Source organism: Conger conger, chromosome 3 (genome assembly GCF_963514075.1).
Source record: "Conger conger chromosome 3, fConCon1.1, whole genome shotgun sequence".
Classification (NCBI taxonomy): Eukaryota; Metazoa; Chordata; class Actinopteri; order Anguilliformes; family Congridae; genus Conger; species Conger conger.
Genome location: NC_083762.1, coordinates 1,042,626 through 1,058,858, shown reverse-complemented (window position 1 = coordinate 1,058,858; position 16,233 = coordinate 1,042,626). Strand labels below are relative to the sequence as shown.

The 16,233-nt window shown below is 41.4% G+C and overlaps 1 protein-coding gene across 1 annotated transcript; it reads left to right on the top strand.

The window, feature by feature from the left end:
• Positions 1-14,980: 14,980 nt before the first annotated feature.
• On the top strand, positions 14,981-16,233 carry LOC133125208 (GTPase IMAP family member 9-like). The gene is made up of 2 exons (XM_061236966.1): positions 14,981-15,673; positions 16,189-16,233. The coding sequence occupies exons 1-2, from the start codon at positions 14,981-14,983 to the stop codon at positions 16,231-16,233; spliced, it is 738 nt and encodes a 245-aa protein (XP_061092950.1).

Sequence of the window (16,233 nt, the reverse complement as noted above, 5' to 3'; positions counted from 1 at the left end):
GTCGCAGCTCCGGAAAACGCACAAACCAAAATACATACCGGGGACAACGTCCCTCACCCACAGACTCACACGAGCCGAAAACAAAAGAGAAAAAAACTAAAGAACCTACAGGAAGGTGTTCGCAGTATACACACACAACGGGCAGAACACCTTCCTTACCTTTTTCTTTTTTTTCTTTTAAATTCAAAACCCAGAACCGGCACAATACCTGACTCATTTAACAGTGAGTCTACCGTGTGCTTACCAGCTTGGTGACAGAGCGAACAGTGACACCAAAGCATCGACCGATGGTCAAAGAGGGCTTTGAATACCTTCTGGAGGTAGACACCCCGTTGGCACTAATGAGCACCAGGTGAAAATAATAAACCCCTGGTGGCCACAACCGGTACTACCTCCCAACCCTGACAGAAGCATATAGTAGTGGAAGGCACAATGATATGAATATTATGTGTGAACATTTTTCTAGTGATGGAAAATCATGAATGTTAAAGAATGACATTCTGTCTTCTCCAGTTTTAGAACTACATGTTATAGCAATATGTGTCACTTAAGCTGCTTTGTATGAGAAACCATACATTTGAATTACAACGGCTAAAATAATTCCCTTACTAACACAGTGGAATGTCAAGCATGATCAGTATTCCAAACTGTCAGTTTAATTTTTGAAATCTGCCTTCCGCTCTTTAGCTAACTTGGCTACATTAGCAACCGTCTGAAAATCTGGAAACATACCTGTACCCTGAAAGTACAGTAATGTCATGTTTGGCTAGAAATGAGTATGTTTTCCAAGCAAAGAAGGTACAAATTAATTATATATTGCTGGCTAGGGGTTTTTGGTACCTGTAGGGTACCACCCCAGCAACATGCATTTTGACCTTTTTATCTGAGAGTGTACAACACAGATGGCTACTTTTCAGTTTCCCAATGAAATAGCACTAATGCCCACAGACTCTCACTCTTTGCAAACATTCATTACTTTACATTTTATTTCATTTCAGGCACCCAGACAAATGAAGCCCAAAACTTGGCTTGTTTTGTGTTGAGATGAGTGATCATTGCATTATATGTGAATGTATGTTCAATATATATTTATATATTTTAGCTTGAGAAGCTTGGAATTATTTGACATAGGATTCCTGGCAGCCTGTAGTGTAGTAGTTAAGGTAAATTACTGGTACAGGCAAAGTCCGTGGTTCGTTCCCCGGTGTAGCCACGATAAGATCCGCAAAAGCCGTTGGGCCCTTGAGCAAGGCCCTTAACCCTGCATTGCTCCAGCGGGAGATTGTCTCCTGCTTAGTCTATTCAACTGTACGTTGCTCTGGATGAGAGCGTCTGCCAAATGCAATTAATGTAATGTAAAAAAGTGTGCATCAATACAATCAATTATACAAAAAAGAAAAAGATTCCTTCATGTAAGGACCAATCTCACTTCTTCCCTCTTCAGGAAGATAGTTTGCCATGTTGCTAAATTAAACTTGGATAGCTGTTGGTTCAATGTTGATATAGGCTAAATATTCTTATCCAGATAATATGTTTCTGTCTATAGAATATTTGTCACTGTTTAGGATGTGTACTGATATTGTGTAAAAAGCGATGTAGACCGCTGTAAGAGTAATTTCCTTAATTGATTCTTAATTGACAATGTGTGTTAACATAAAGACAATCACGTGATTACAAATAACCTTTTAGTGATAATCCTTATTACTATTAGATCACTTTCTGAATTAAGTGCTTACTATGAGTCTTTCTCTGTCTCTCTCCAGCAGACAGACAGCCTTTCACCTTAATGTCTCAGCCAGCACATTCTGGTCTTACAGCAAGGTCAACAAGAGGTATTCAGAAGACAAAATACTGATAAATGTTTGTGGCCAGCTTCAGTGGCATGTCTTTTTGTTTTGGTAAAGCCCCCCCTTCAGGAAAAGTGTGTATAAGAGTCTTACTATGTCTGATTCAAATCAGAAAGCCGGTAAGCTTTCTCACTTTCTGTCATTTCTTTGCAAATAAATACAAAAGTTAAATAGAAGAATAGCTATTGTTGTGTTTTTACTGGATCTGATTCATCAGACGATGCTCACCTGTGATATCTTATTTGTGCATATTAAGAAGGGAATATTTCCCTGCACACCGCTAATATCGACGTCAGTGTTGATTTAACAGCAATTGTTTTTATTTTTATTTCGATATTTTCACTCAGTTCCTTTGTTCGTCACACTGTAGTATAATGTGTTCGCCACAAGGTGGCGACGAAGCCATTGTAACCTTGAACTGTCCGTCAAATGAAAAGTTATGGCGGTAATATGTTTAATGTCAACCGTCATAAAAAGAAACGAAGACAAAAGTTTGGTGTGGTGTGACCTAGCTACATAGAGCTACGTCTAGCAAGTAAGTTAGCTAACTTTTATCTCTGAGTCTCGATTACACGTCTAGGAGATACAGTAAGCAATTTTAATTTTGATTTCTTTAGTTAATATTATTCATATGCTCCAGTCCCGATTGGACGTAGCCGATACTAGCTAAATTAGCTAAGGTTACATCTTTCTAGTTGTCTTCATAGTTAGGCTAGCTTATATAACTTTCCTGTTAGCTAACTGACTGTATGTAAGTTACAGTAACTTAGTCGAGCTAAGAATATTGGTTCTTGCATTAGATCGTTACCTGATCGAACTGTTACCTCGCGTGCTAGTTAGCTAGCTAGGCTATGTACATTTAGATAACGAACTTAACTAACGTTAGCTAGCTAGTTCGGTAGCGAGAGCACGGTAGATTTGGTTATTTACTGTTTATGTTTTTTTTATATAGTCTATATAGCTAACATTATTCCAGTGTATTAACCATGTTTTATGAATCATTGTTGATTGTGTTATTGTTAATTGCTTCGACAATATTGTTTTTATACAGCCATGCCAATAAAGCTTTAGCTATTTAATTGAAACGGAGCAGTTAGCTAGCTAACATTAGCTAGCTGAATGCAGTTTTTAAACGCAGAATGTCCTTGGGTATTGAACGAACGTTCATGTTGCTTAACTTAGCTGGGATGGCTATAGCTAAGACAATACAAACGTTTCATTTGCAGAACTCGTGTGGGCATGTTTCACTTCATTAAGGCAAAAAAGCAAACACTAGCATCATCTTAATCAGCAACGTAACATTAACGGCCCATTTGCTGATCAAGACCGCCAGTAACTTTGGAGCGAGTTTACCACGAAGTCAGATTGACTGCGGCGGCCCCATGTTTCTACGGTCGATGGGCCTCACAGATTTTTCCAGATAAGACGCTTTTTCGGAGGAAGACACCCTGCTGAACTAACGTCAGTGCTCGATTTCTTACTCCGACTGATAATAATACTGATAATACTGATAATAATATATATGGTTACATGTGGGGTAAATATTTAATTGAGTTATTGGTAGATGTTTCCACTTCCTCCACAGTAGTCAGTGAGGAAACAGGATCATCCATAAGACAATATTCTTCTCAAACCATGAATGACCTGCAGATGTCTGTTTGACAGATGAACATACCGTCTGAAAATTTCTGCTGAGATCCTGATTTTAAAGGTACAATAGGTAACATTGTTGTGTTAAAACAATGTTACAAGACCATATCATTGAAAAAGGCTCACTGACATGTTGTCTCACTCTCTGCCTGTGTTCATAGTCCTTAAATTCGGGTTTCAAAATATACAGTTGACAGGCCGGCACTCTGTACCAAAACATTGTATAACTTCAATAATTCAAGGTAATTGGTTGAAAATGGGTTCTAATTGCCACAACCATTGGCGTGGGGGGGTGGGGGCATTGGCTGTGGCAACCCTAATGTGATAACATGTTAATGTAATGGCTACGACGTTGAGAAACAGACATGCAGAGACATGATCCCATTTACCTGCAATTTTCCCACATAAAGAAAATAACAATTGGGACATTTAAAATAATAATACAAAATGAAATATTGTAGCGTTGCTTTGATTTATAGGTTATACACTATTTGCAAAGATGGCGCTATACTTCTCATTACCTAAAATTAACGTCTGCGTATCAGTATTTGTAGACTTGCTGTGAACTGGGCTTTTTTAGTTAATGAATGATACGACAGGATACACACAACGTTTTATTGCAATGACGATGAACAATTACAATTTCTCTTCATCTCTCCCATTTTCTCTTGCCGTCTCTCTCTCAAATGCGCGCATTCAAAACATACACAAGCACGTACACACACACACACACACACACACACACACACACATACACACACACACTCACACATACACACACACAAGCATGTACACACACACACACACACACACACACACACACACACTGACACACACACAAAGCAGAAATCACGGCCATTTTGACCTTGCATGTTTTTCTTTTTTGACCACAAGAGGGCACTCGGGTTCCACTTTTTGTTGGCTTCAAGTGTCACAACAAGATTCCATTTCTTCAACCAAATCTAAATATTTTAATAATGAATTCCACAGGGTGACATTCAATTTTCTTCAGTCTGAGGCTTCGACCAGCGTTGTAATTGTCCTAACATGTCCTCTTGAATCTGCTCTAGCTTCCAGTACTCTACCCATGAGCCACAAACCTCTGGAAGCCTGTGCGTCTGCCACCAACACAATGTCTCCAGGTTTGAAGTTTCTTTTGGTGCGATTCCACTTTTGCCTTGATTGCATTAGAGGCAGGAATTCCTTCATGCATCACGTCCAAAAGAGGTTGGCAATGTATTGTACCTGCCTCCATCTGTGCTTAGCATAGACGTCATCCTTCTGGAACACTCCAGGTGGAGGATGGGGCTGTACCTTAAGTGGCAGTAAGTGGTTCGGGGTGAGTGTTCTAGATGATTTGGGTCACATGTGGCTGTTGTTAGTGGACGATTGTTTAGTATTGCTTCTACCTCACACATGACGGTTTCTAAACTCTCATCATCTAAAGTTTGCTGTTTTGTGATGGATAGAAGGATTCTTTTGATCAGACGGATCACTCTTTCCCACACTCCACCATAGATTGAAGGTCCGTTTTACTCCCTTTTTTGGAGAGCATCCTCAATCTTACTTGTATTCCATTCTTTGAGTGTGTTTTTTAGTTCCCTTTCCGTAGCAACAAAATTTGTGGCATTATCAGACTGGATTTATTTTACCTGGCCTCTCCTACAAATGAAGCACCTGAATGCATTTATACACGAGTCTGTGTCAAGGCAATGGGCTCTCTCGAAATGGACCACTGTACTAGACAGACAGGTGAAGATGACTCCATAACGCTTGACCAGGCGTTACACGGTCTGTAGGCAAGTCTGCCATCTTCTGTTCACCCAGAGCGGAGTGGAGACGTCTACATGTAACACATTGCGATATGATCTTTTTGGCGAGGGAGTTTGCACAGGGGATCCAATACTTTTGCCAAGGCTGAAACAACATGTAGTTTCTTCCACTGTGTCCTACTTGTTGATGGATGTTTTTGAGCATCAGCTTGGAAACATGATGGTCTTTTGGTAAGATGCTTGGCCTCCTCTGGCATTGCCAGTCTGTTTAACCTTCCACCCACTCTGAGTAGGCAATTGTATAATACAGCGTCCAATCTTAGGATTGAACTGTCCATCTTGACAGTAAGACCTTTCTTTAGACGTGCAATGTCTTCCTTGAGTCCTTGCTGCTGACAGAAGCACACAATTTCAGATTCAGCTTTTGTAATGTCATCTATTGACAGATTGGATGCGGTGAGCGATGCTTTGAACTTGGTAAATTGCTCTTTAATCAGTCCATCCTACTTGTCTTGATTTGGTTCTTGTGATTGGACTGTTCTGAATATTTCCTTTCTTTTCAGACATAGTGCTTGTAGTAGCTTTAAAGTTAGCACCGTAAAGTTGTACGTATTAAAGGTATGTTTAAAAAACATATATGATAAGACAGTTAATAAAAGTATGTGTCAATTGTTAGGGACTAAATTAATTAACGTTACGCTACAAAGACAGAATGAGGCTAACCTAGGGTATCGTTAGCGTTGTCTGTTGCAGCTAGCTAACTTTACAGCTATGGAACTAATGTTAACATTAGGTATGCAATGTAATTTATCTATGTCAGGTGAAAATAAATAAAAGTGGGGACCCTTGTGAAACACTGCTGTGGATTATGCACTAGCACGAAATAGCAATATGAATTTACCTACTACATTAAGTAGATGTCTAAATTAGTGTTACATTACATTACATTATTGGCACTTGGCAGACGCTCTTATCCAGAGCGACGTACAATTGATTAGACTAAGCAGGAGACAATCCTCCCCTGGAGCAATGCAGGGTTAAGGGCCTTGCTCAAGGGCCCTGCTCAAGGGCCCAACGGCTGTGCAGATCCCGGCAACACCGGGATTAGAACCACCGACCTTGCGTGTCCCAGTCATTTACCTTAACCACTACGCTACAGGCTGCCCCTGTTCCAACATGTCATTGGAATCTGATCATTTTATTGTAAATAACATTAAACAACCGCACTTAGTGTGATGGCCAATATATGAGATTGTTTGGAATTATCTAGCCTACATTTTATGGTTGTTAAAACATTTGGTTTAGAAAAATATCTTTAAGTGGGTTTGTGTCCACCCACTAGGTGCCGGTGTATGCACCCATTGCATTATGCTGACATTATGCCCTTCTTCCCAAAATCTTCATCTGACAAAAACAGAGTGATCATTCTGTAAGATTGTTTCGTGAGTATAAGAAAAGTGTAAAAATAATAATTTCATGTTAATATTTGATATATGCATAGATGACATGAACTATATGGATATATGATAGGATATATGTTGGTAACATCATTTGGAGAAAAGTAAGATGAACAAAAGACCTACTGCTGAAATGGTTATACGAATAAATCTGTCAATCTAATCTACTGTCATCAGGCTCCTTGTATATTATATGTAAACATACAGACTGTGAAGGTAAAATGCATGGAACTCCCCTTCCCAGCTCAGCCCCAAATATATTCAAACCTTGGTGACGCCCCTGACACACAGGCACACACACAGACACACATATTTACAAGCAGATACACAAGCACACATACAGATACACATGCACGCGCGCACACACACACACACACACACACACACCCCACACTCGCACACACACGCACACACACACACACACACACACACACACTGTATGCATGCAGTGCTATCTGACGAACTGCAGGTGTCGATTCATTCGCCGACATTCCCTATAAAACCGCATTTTCACACGGCGGAACTTGCGTCGGCTGAGCTCAGTGGTTACTTCGTTGTCACTTTCAGTTTCACCAAACCCTTTTCCCGAGAGTCGAACGACTGGCGCTTTCAGCGTGTTCATGAGTTTCAGAAGAGAACTTCACATCACCCTAAATCAATATTTGAAAAAATAACGGGTATTTTCAAGTTATTGAACGGTACAAATTAAGTGAGGAACGATAAAAGTTGATTGTGGGTAAAAAATAACATCCTGTCAGGCGATTGCTTGCAATATTATCTCACAATCAGCAGGTGTCACTTTTCGTTCACTGACATTACTTATAAAAGCCCATTTTCATACTGAAGTCCTCGCGTCGGCTTAGCTCAGTGGTTACTTCGTTGTCGCCACTTCGTCATACTCTACCTTCCCCGGAGGGTCGAACCACGGGCGCTGTCCGGCGTTTTGCTCTCCGTCTTTATAGGCGAAGTGGAATATATACTGTTGCTGAGATGTATACTTTTTACAACATTTACGAAGGTAGTGTCATATTTTTTGCCTGAAAGATTCGGATAATAATAGACTGCATTCTATTATGGTAGAAGGGTTACATTCATAGACACGGCAGCTAGAACAAGCTTATAATGGGAATATGTTGGTTCTCTGTCAGAAAACCGGTACTGCTAGTAGCTATTATGCTAGAAATTAGAGAACTTGAGTTGTTGACAGAACGTCCATTCTTTAACATGTCAAATACAACGCAGTTGTCGCTGCGTTCACAGACATTCACCTTAAAACCTGTTTCAGAGCGGGGTCCAGGCGGTACGATAGCTGAGTTCTTACTTCATCAGCTGCATCGTGGCGCCCGTCTGCTCCATCGGTCCGAGCCACAAGCGTTTTGCTTCACATCACCTTCAATCAGTATTTGAAAAATTAACGGGTATTTTCAGGTTATTGAACGGTACACAATAGAGAATTGAGGAACGATAAAAGTTGATTTGTGGATAAAAAGAACATCCCTTCCAGGCTATTGCTTGCAATGTTATCTCACAATCAGCAGGTGTCACTATTGGGTCACTGACGTTCCCTATAAAACCGCATTTTCATACTGCAGTTAGCGCGTCGGCTTAGCTCAGTGGTTACTTCGTTGTCAAACTTTCAGTTTCGCCAAACTCTACCTTCTCCGGAGGGTCGAACCACGGGCGCTGTCCGACGTTTTTTTTTTTTTTAATAGAAATGAAATATTGTAGCGTTGCTTTGATTTATAGGTTATACAGAATTCGCATAGATGGCGTTACACTTCTCATTACCTTAAATTAACGTCTGTGTATCAGTATTTGTAGACTGGCTGTGAACTGGGCTTTTTTAGTTCATGAATGATACTCACGACAGGATACACACTATGTTTTATTACAATGACAATGAACAATTTCTCCATCTCTCTTGCCGTCTCTGCATGTGTGTGTGTGTGTGTGTGTGTGTGTGTGTGTGTGTGAGTGAGTGTGTGTACGTGCTTGTGTATGTTTGAATACATGCATTTGAGAGAGATGGCATGAGAGAGATGGAGAGAAATTGTCATTGTTAATCGTCATTGTAATAAAACGTTGTGTGTATCCTGTTGTGAGTGTCATTCATTAACTAAAATAGCCCAGTTCACAGCAAGTCAACAAATACTGATACAGACATTCATTTAAGGCAGGGCTGCCCAATCCAGTTCCTGGAGATCTGCCATCCTCTATGTTTTCACTTCAACCCTAATGTGACTCACCTGATTCTACTAATTTGGAGCTCAAAAAGCTGGTGAATATGATGTGCTTTATTAGGGTTGGAATGAAAACCTACAGGACGGTAGATCTCCAGAAATGGGGTTGGGCAGCCCTGATTGTGTGTGTGTGTGTGTGTGTGTGTGTGGGGGGGGTGTGTGTGTGGGGGGTGTGTGTGTGTGTGTGTGTGTGAGTGCGAGTGTGAGTCTCCTTGGCAGGACCAGGACCCTCGGTGGTATCTGGGTCAGGTGGCGTGGGAGCAGGTGGATGATTATCTCAGACAGGTGGGGCAGGTGAGGCTCCTCCAGGCCCAGCACACAGCATGGCATAAGAGAGCAAAAGAAGTGGATCCAAGGCACTCTTCTAATGAAGTAAAAAACAGCTTTATTATAAAAGGCTAGTTCATAGTTGAACACTAAAAAATGCCAACATGTTTCGGCCAAATAGTGGCCTTCATCAGGGCAGACATGAAAAGAGAGAACAAACAGCAGTAGTATATATACACCTAAGGGTGTCATTACGGTGATTGACCACAGCTGTGCAAAGTGGGAGGGCTCAGGAATAAATCTGAATGCAAGACAAACAGAAAACACTAGAGGTCAGTAAACAAACAATATATAGAACTGCTGTACAATACATAGAACTGCTATAAAGGATAGTAAAAATAGAGAGCAACTAGTAATCACTATATAAATTCAAATACTATCCTGCTCGTTATGCCATGTAACAGTATTAACATATAGTAAGAGGAGAAATATAGTCAGTAAGAAGACAAAGAATACACTAAAAAAGGGCCCATATCTAAGGGGTCTATAAAAAAGATACCATATCTATAGAATCATTTAGGCCCGGGAACTCCATAGCTTTATAAATCCAACGGCTTTCTTTCTGATTTAGTATTTTCTCTCTATCACCTCTTCTAATGTTCAAAGGGACATGTTCAATACCAAAAGCTGAAAAAGAGACAGATCTGCATTTATGAGCGTCATTGAAGTGTTTCACAATAGCATAATCAAAGTTGTTAATTTTAACAGCATATTTATGCTCTGCTAACCGATCCTGTAATCGTCGCTTAGTACGCCCCACATAAAAAGCATTACATAGCGAACATAACAAAATGTAAATTACATGTGTGGTCTTACAGTTGATAAACTGATTCGTAGAGTAAAACATTTGTGTTATAGGATGGGTGAAACCTTTAGATTTTATTACGGTGTCACACTGATTGTAATGGCCACATTTAAAAGTGCCGTTAGGTACTCTAGGCAACCATGTGTCACGTTCTTTGGCAGGTAAGTGGCTATGAACTAGTTTGTCTCCCAAGGTAGGTGCTCTCTTGAATGTAAAAATAGGGGGGTCCGGGAAGACCTCCCGTAATGTGTCATCACACTGGATTAATCCCCAATTCTTTCTGATGATGTTACGTATACCAAAAGCCTCAGTGCTAAAATGGGGAGAGAAATAAATCCGATCTTTCTTGGTAGTCAACAGAGGCTTCCTAGTTAAAAGTGTGTGTCGTTCAAGGGAGTTAGCCTTGGAAAGAGCTGTGGCTAATACCTTGGGAGAATAACCACGTTCCCTAAACCGGCTGTACATCTCTCTTCCCTTCAATTTGAAATCGTTGTCATCATCACAAATCCTGCGTAGCCTTTGAAATTGACCGAAGGGAATATTATTAATCAAAGTAGTGGGATGAAAACTGTTAGCATGGAGTATAGTATTCTTATGTATATTCTTTCTAAATATAGAAGTATGGAGGTAACCATTGTCATCTTTACTGATTTCAATATCTAGAAAATTAATCTTATCTTTATGATATTCCAACGAGAGCCTCACGTTGGTGTTGGCATTATTAAGAAAACCATGGAAAGATAACAACTCTTCTTCAGTACCATTCCACCACAGAATAATGTAATCTATATAGCAGGCCCACCAAATGATCTTGTCTAAGAAGGTATTGTTAGCATTAAACACTACATCTTCCTCCCATTTAACCATATACAAACCCGCATAGGATGGACTAAAACATGCCCCCATGGCGCAGCATGGCATGTCTGTCCTCACACACAGCCTGTGTGAATCACACACATACTGCACACACTCAATACACAGCACAGCTTTCACTATGAGTCCTAGTCATACTGCACACACTCAATACACAGCACAGCTTTCACTATGAGTCCTAGTCATACTGCACACACTCAATACACAGCACAGCTTTCACTATGAGTCCTAGTCATACTGCACACACTCAATACACAGCACAGCTTTCACTATGAGTCCTAGTCATACTGCACACACTCAATACACAGCACAGCTTTCACTATGAGTCCTAGTCATACTGCACACACTCAATACACAGCACAGCTTTCACTATGAGTCCTAGTCATACTGCACACACTCAATACACAGCACAGCTTTCACTATGAGTCCTAGTCATACTGCACACACTCAATACACAGCACAGCTTTCACTATGAGTCCTAGTCATACTGCACACACTCAATACACAGCACAGCTTTCACTATGAGTCCTAGTCATACTGCACACACTCAATACACAGCACAGCTTTCACTATGAGTCCTAGTCATACTGCACACACTCAATACACAGCACAGCTTTCACTATGAGTCCTAGTCATACTGCACACACTCAATACACAGCACAGCTTTCACTATGAGTCCTAGTCATACTGCACACACTCAATACACAGCACAGCTTTCACTATGAGTCCTAGTCATACTGCACACACTCAATACACAGCACAGCTTTCACTATGAGTCCTAGTCATACTGCACACACTCAATACACAGCACAGCTTTCACTATGAGTCCTAGTCATACTGCACACACTCAATACACAGCACAGCTTTCACTATGAGTCCTAGTCATACTGCACACACTCAATACACAGCACAGCTTTCACTATGAGTCCGAGTCATACTGCACACACTCAATACACAGCACAGCTTTCACTATGAGTCCGAGTCATACTGCACACACTCAATACACAGCACAGCTTTCACTATGAGTCCTAGTCATACTGCACACACTCAATACACAGCACAGCTTTCACTATGAGTCCTAGTCATACTGCACACACTCAATACACAGCACAGCTTTCACTATGAGTCCTAGTCATACTGCACACACTCAATACACAGCACAGCTTTCACTATGAGTCCTAGTCATACTGCACACACTCAATACACAGCACAGCTTTCACTATGAGTCCTAGTCATACTGCACACACTCAATACACAGCACAGCTTTCACTATGAGTCCTAGTCATACTGCACACACTCAATACACAGCACAGCTTTCACTATGAGTCATGTACCTTAACCACTACGCTACAGGGTTATGTACCTTAACCACTACACTACAGGGTCATGTACCTTAACCACTATACTACAGGGTCATGTACCTTAAACACTACACTACAGGGTCATGTACCTTAAACACTACACTACAGGGTCATGTACCTTAACCACTACACTACAGTCATGTACCTTAACCACTACACTACCGGGTCATGTACCTTAACCACTACACTACAGGGTCATGTACCTTAACCACTACGCTACAGGGTTATGTACCTTAACCACTACACTACAGTCATGTACCTTAAACACTACACTACAGGGTCATGTACCTTAAACACTACACTACAGTCATGTACCTTAACCACAACGCTACAGGGTCATGTACCTTAACCACTACACTACAGGGTCATGTACCTTAACCACTACACTACAGGGTCATGTACCTTAACCACTACACTACAGGGTCATGTACCTTAAACACTACGCTACAGTCATGTACCTTAAACACAACGCTACAGGGTCATGTACCTTAACCACTACACTACAGGGTCATGTACCTTAACCACTACACTACAGGGTCATGTACCTTAACCACTACACTACAGGGTCATGTACCTTAAACACTACGCTACAGTCATGTACCTTAACCACTACACTACAGGGTCATGTACCTTAACCACTACACTACAGGGTCATGTACCTTAAACACTACACTACAGTCATGTACCTTAAACACTACGCTACAGGGTCATGTACCTTAACCACTACACTACAGTCATGTACCTTAACCACTACACTACAGTCATGTACCTTAACCACAACGCTACAGGGTCATGTACCTTAACCACTACACTACAGGGTCATGTACCTTAACCACTACACTACAGGGTCATGTACCTTAACCACTACACTACAGTCATGTACCTTAACCACTACACTACAGGGTCATGTAACTTAAACACTACACTACAGGGTCATGTACCTTAAACACTACACTACAGTCATGGACCTTAAACACTACACTACAGGGTCATGTACCTTAACCACTACACTACAGTCATGTACCTTAACCACTACACTACAGGGTCATGTACCTTAACCACTACGCTACAGGATTATGTACCTTAATCACAACACTACAGGGTCATGTACCTTAAACACTACACTACCGGCCGCCCCGGTTCACATTCCTCATTCTCAAGAGTCTCGGAATGTTCACAGAGTAAAATTAAAAAAAGGGGGACGGTTATTGTGTATAAAAGCAGATACTGCAGCTCTGAGACGCAGACACACAGCAACACTGCATCAGGTCAATCTACAGACAACTGTACTGATCAGTACACCACTACCGACAAACCAGCACGCAAACATGACCAGCAAGCAGGCAGCCAGTGGTAAGTTTATATATGTCATTATATATCTATATATAATTTTATCATTAAATCAGCTGTATATCAGAGCCATGTATGAGGTTGGAAAACGGGGAACCTCTCACCATCCAGGCTCAGTTTGGCACAGATGGTTTTTACTCAAGCTGTTACTCATCATCGTCTGGGATACTGGGCCAGTCCCAGTGTAACATTCTTTCATTCATAGATCTTGCCTGAGATTCACTTTAAATCGCCTTATTCAACAAATCAGAGATGGAAACATTAAAACCTGGCACAATGTACATGTTAATATGCAGGTCTGTTAATTAGCTTCTTTTTTTCCCCCAGTAGCACTGGTGCTAGTTAGGTCAAACTCTATGGTACACATTGTAAGCCCCATGCCAGCCCAACAATGGAATTTAGTGAGGGCGAAGGTATCTGCATGCTTTTCCTTCTGGTGTTGATAAAAGAAGTTAGTAAGGTTAGTAAGGTTCTCATAGGGACCAATGACATAGGTCAGGGCAGGGTTGAGGTTCTGCCAGACACATTTGTGGAATTAGCAGAAAAGAATAGGGGCAGAACCTCCACGGTAGTCTTCTCTGGAATTCTAGCAGAACTTTAACACATGGCTATGAAACGTTTGTAAGAGACAGAGGTACAGGTTTATAGGGCATTGGGTCTCCTTTTGGGACAGGGGTGAGCGGTGAGTTATGAAGACAGCAGTGACACTTTATTCTGGTATGTGCTGACCCAAATTTCCTAAACAGTGCCTGTATATTAAGCTTAGATTATCCCCTTAAGTATCGCTGCTTTTCAAGGCCCTAGTGTTGGCATTTCAGGCTGCTAAGGGGACTGCCCCACTTTACATCCAATCCTTAATCACTCCCTACTCCTCAGCTAGATCACTCCGGTCTGCCAGCTCTGGTGGCCTTATGGTTCCCTCAGTACGAGCACCTGGCGGTCGAGCTGCATGATCACGCCTGTTTTCTGTTCTGGTTCCTCAGTGGTGGAATGACTTGCCTACCACTGTCAGGACAGCAGAATCCCTCCCCATCTTTCAAACGCAGACTAAAAACACACCTTTTAAGACCTTAGTCCTCCCTCCTGATCCCCCCTGTATGATACCCCTCTTGTCTAACCCTAACCCTTAAAATTCGTTTTGCTTTTTATGGATTTGAGGTTTTTAACTTCTGCACTAGTAAATCGCTTTGGATTAAAATGACAAAAATGTTAATGTATGTTAAATCATGTTTTTAAACAATTACACAGCTAAATTATGTGTTTCTTACAGTAGCACTATGAAGAGATAACTGTAGTAAATGTATTCCACAGGACCGGAGAAGCTTAAAGAGCTGAGGATTGTGCTGCTGGGAAGGACTGGAGCAGAAACGAGTGCAGCAGGAAACACCATCCTGGGGAAGAAGGCGTTTAAATCAGAGCTCTCCTCTTGTGAGAGAGCCGGAGGGGAAGTGGATGGGAGAGAGGTGTCTGTGATTGACACTCCAGGCCTGATTCACGCAAAGCGCAGTATGGATGAGATCATAAAGGAGATTGCAAAGTGCATCGTTCAGTCCGCTCCGGGACCCCATGTGTTCCTGGTGGTGCTCCAGGTGAACAAATTTACAAATGAGGAGCAGGCAAGAGTGAAGATCATTCAGGAGACCTTCGGTCCTGGATCAGCTAAATACTTCATGGTGCTGTTCACTCATGGAGACGAGCTGAAGGGAAAATCTATTGAAGAACATGTGAGTGGCAGTAAAGAGCTCACAGAGTTCACAGCTCAGTGTGGGGGTGGATACTATGTCTTTAACAATAAGCACATGGAGAATCACTCACAGGTCTCAGAGCTGCTGCAGAAGATTGATGAGGAAGTAGCAACCAATGGAGGAGGCTACTTCACCAATGAGATGTACAAGAAGGCGGAAAAAGAAATTGAAAAAAAGAAGAAGGAGATAAAAAAAAAGATCCCAGAGAAGGAAGCGAGAGAAAAAGCAATAAATGAAGTAATAGAAGTAGGACTACACGTAATAACATCAGCAATAGTAGCACGATTTGTAGCAAAACGAGTAGCAGCAGCAGCAGCAGGAGAAGCAGCAGCAGCAGCAGCAGGAGAAGCAGCAGGAGAAGCAGCAGGAGAAGCAGCAGGAGAAGCAGCATTAGAAGCAGCATTAGAAGCAGCAGGAGAAGGAGCATTAGAAGCAGCACTGTGTACTATCCAGTAAAGAACATCACTTCTTGCAGGAAGTGCTAACAGAAATCATATCAAAGCTTCTTTAAACATGTATGTGCTGCCTGCCTTGTACCCTTAAGTGAGATGCTTAACCCAAATTGCTTCAGTAGATTTCCAGCTGTGTTAATGTATTGGATGTAAAGTAATCTGTGCATGTTGCTCTGGATAAAATAAATTCAAATGCAAGAAATATGGTCTGTTTGGTATAATGATTTTCAAGTCACCAATTTGGTACTTCAGTGTATCTTAGTGTTACACTACTATTATGTGAATTTGAGTAACTGGTTCTAACTGCAGTGGGAAGATGGGTGGTGGTGGTACTACTACTACTACAAGGGTTGA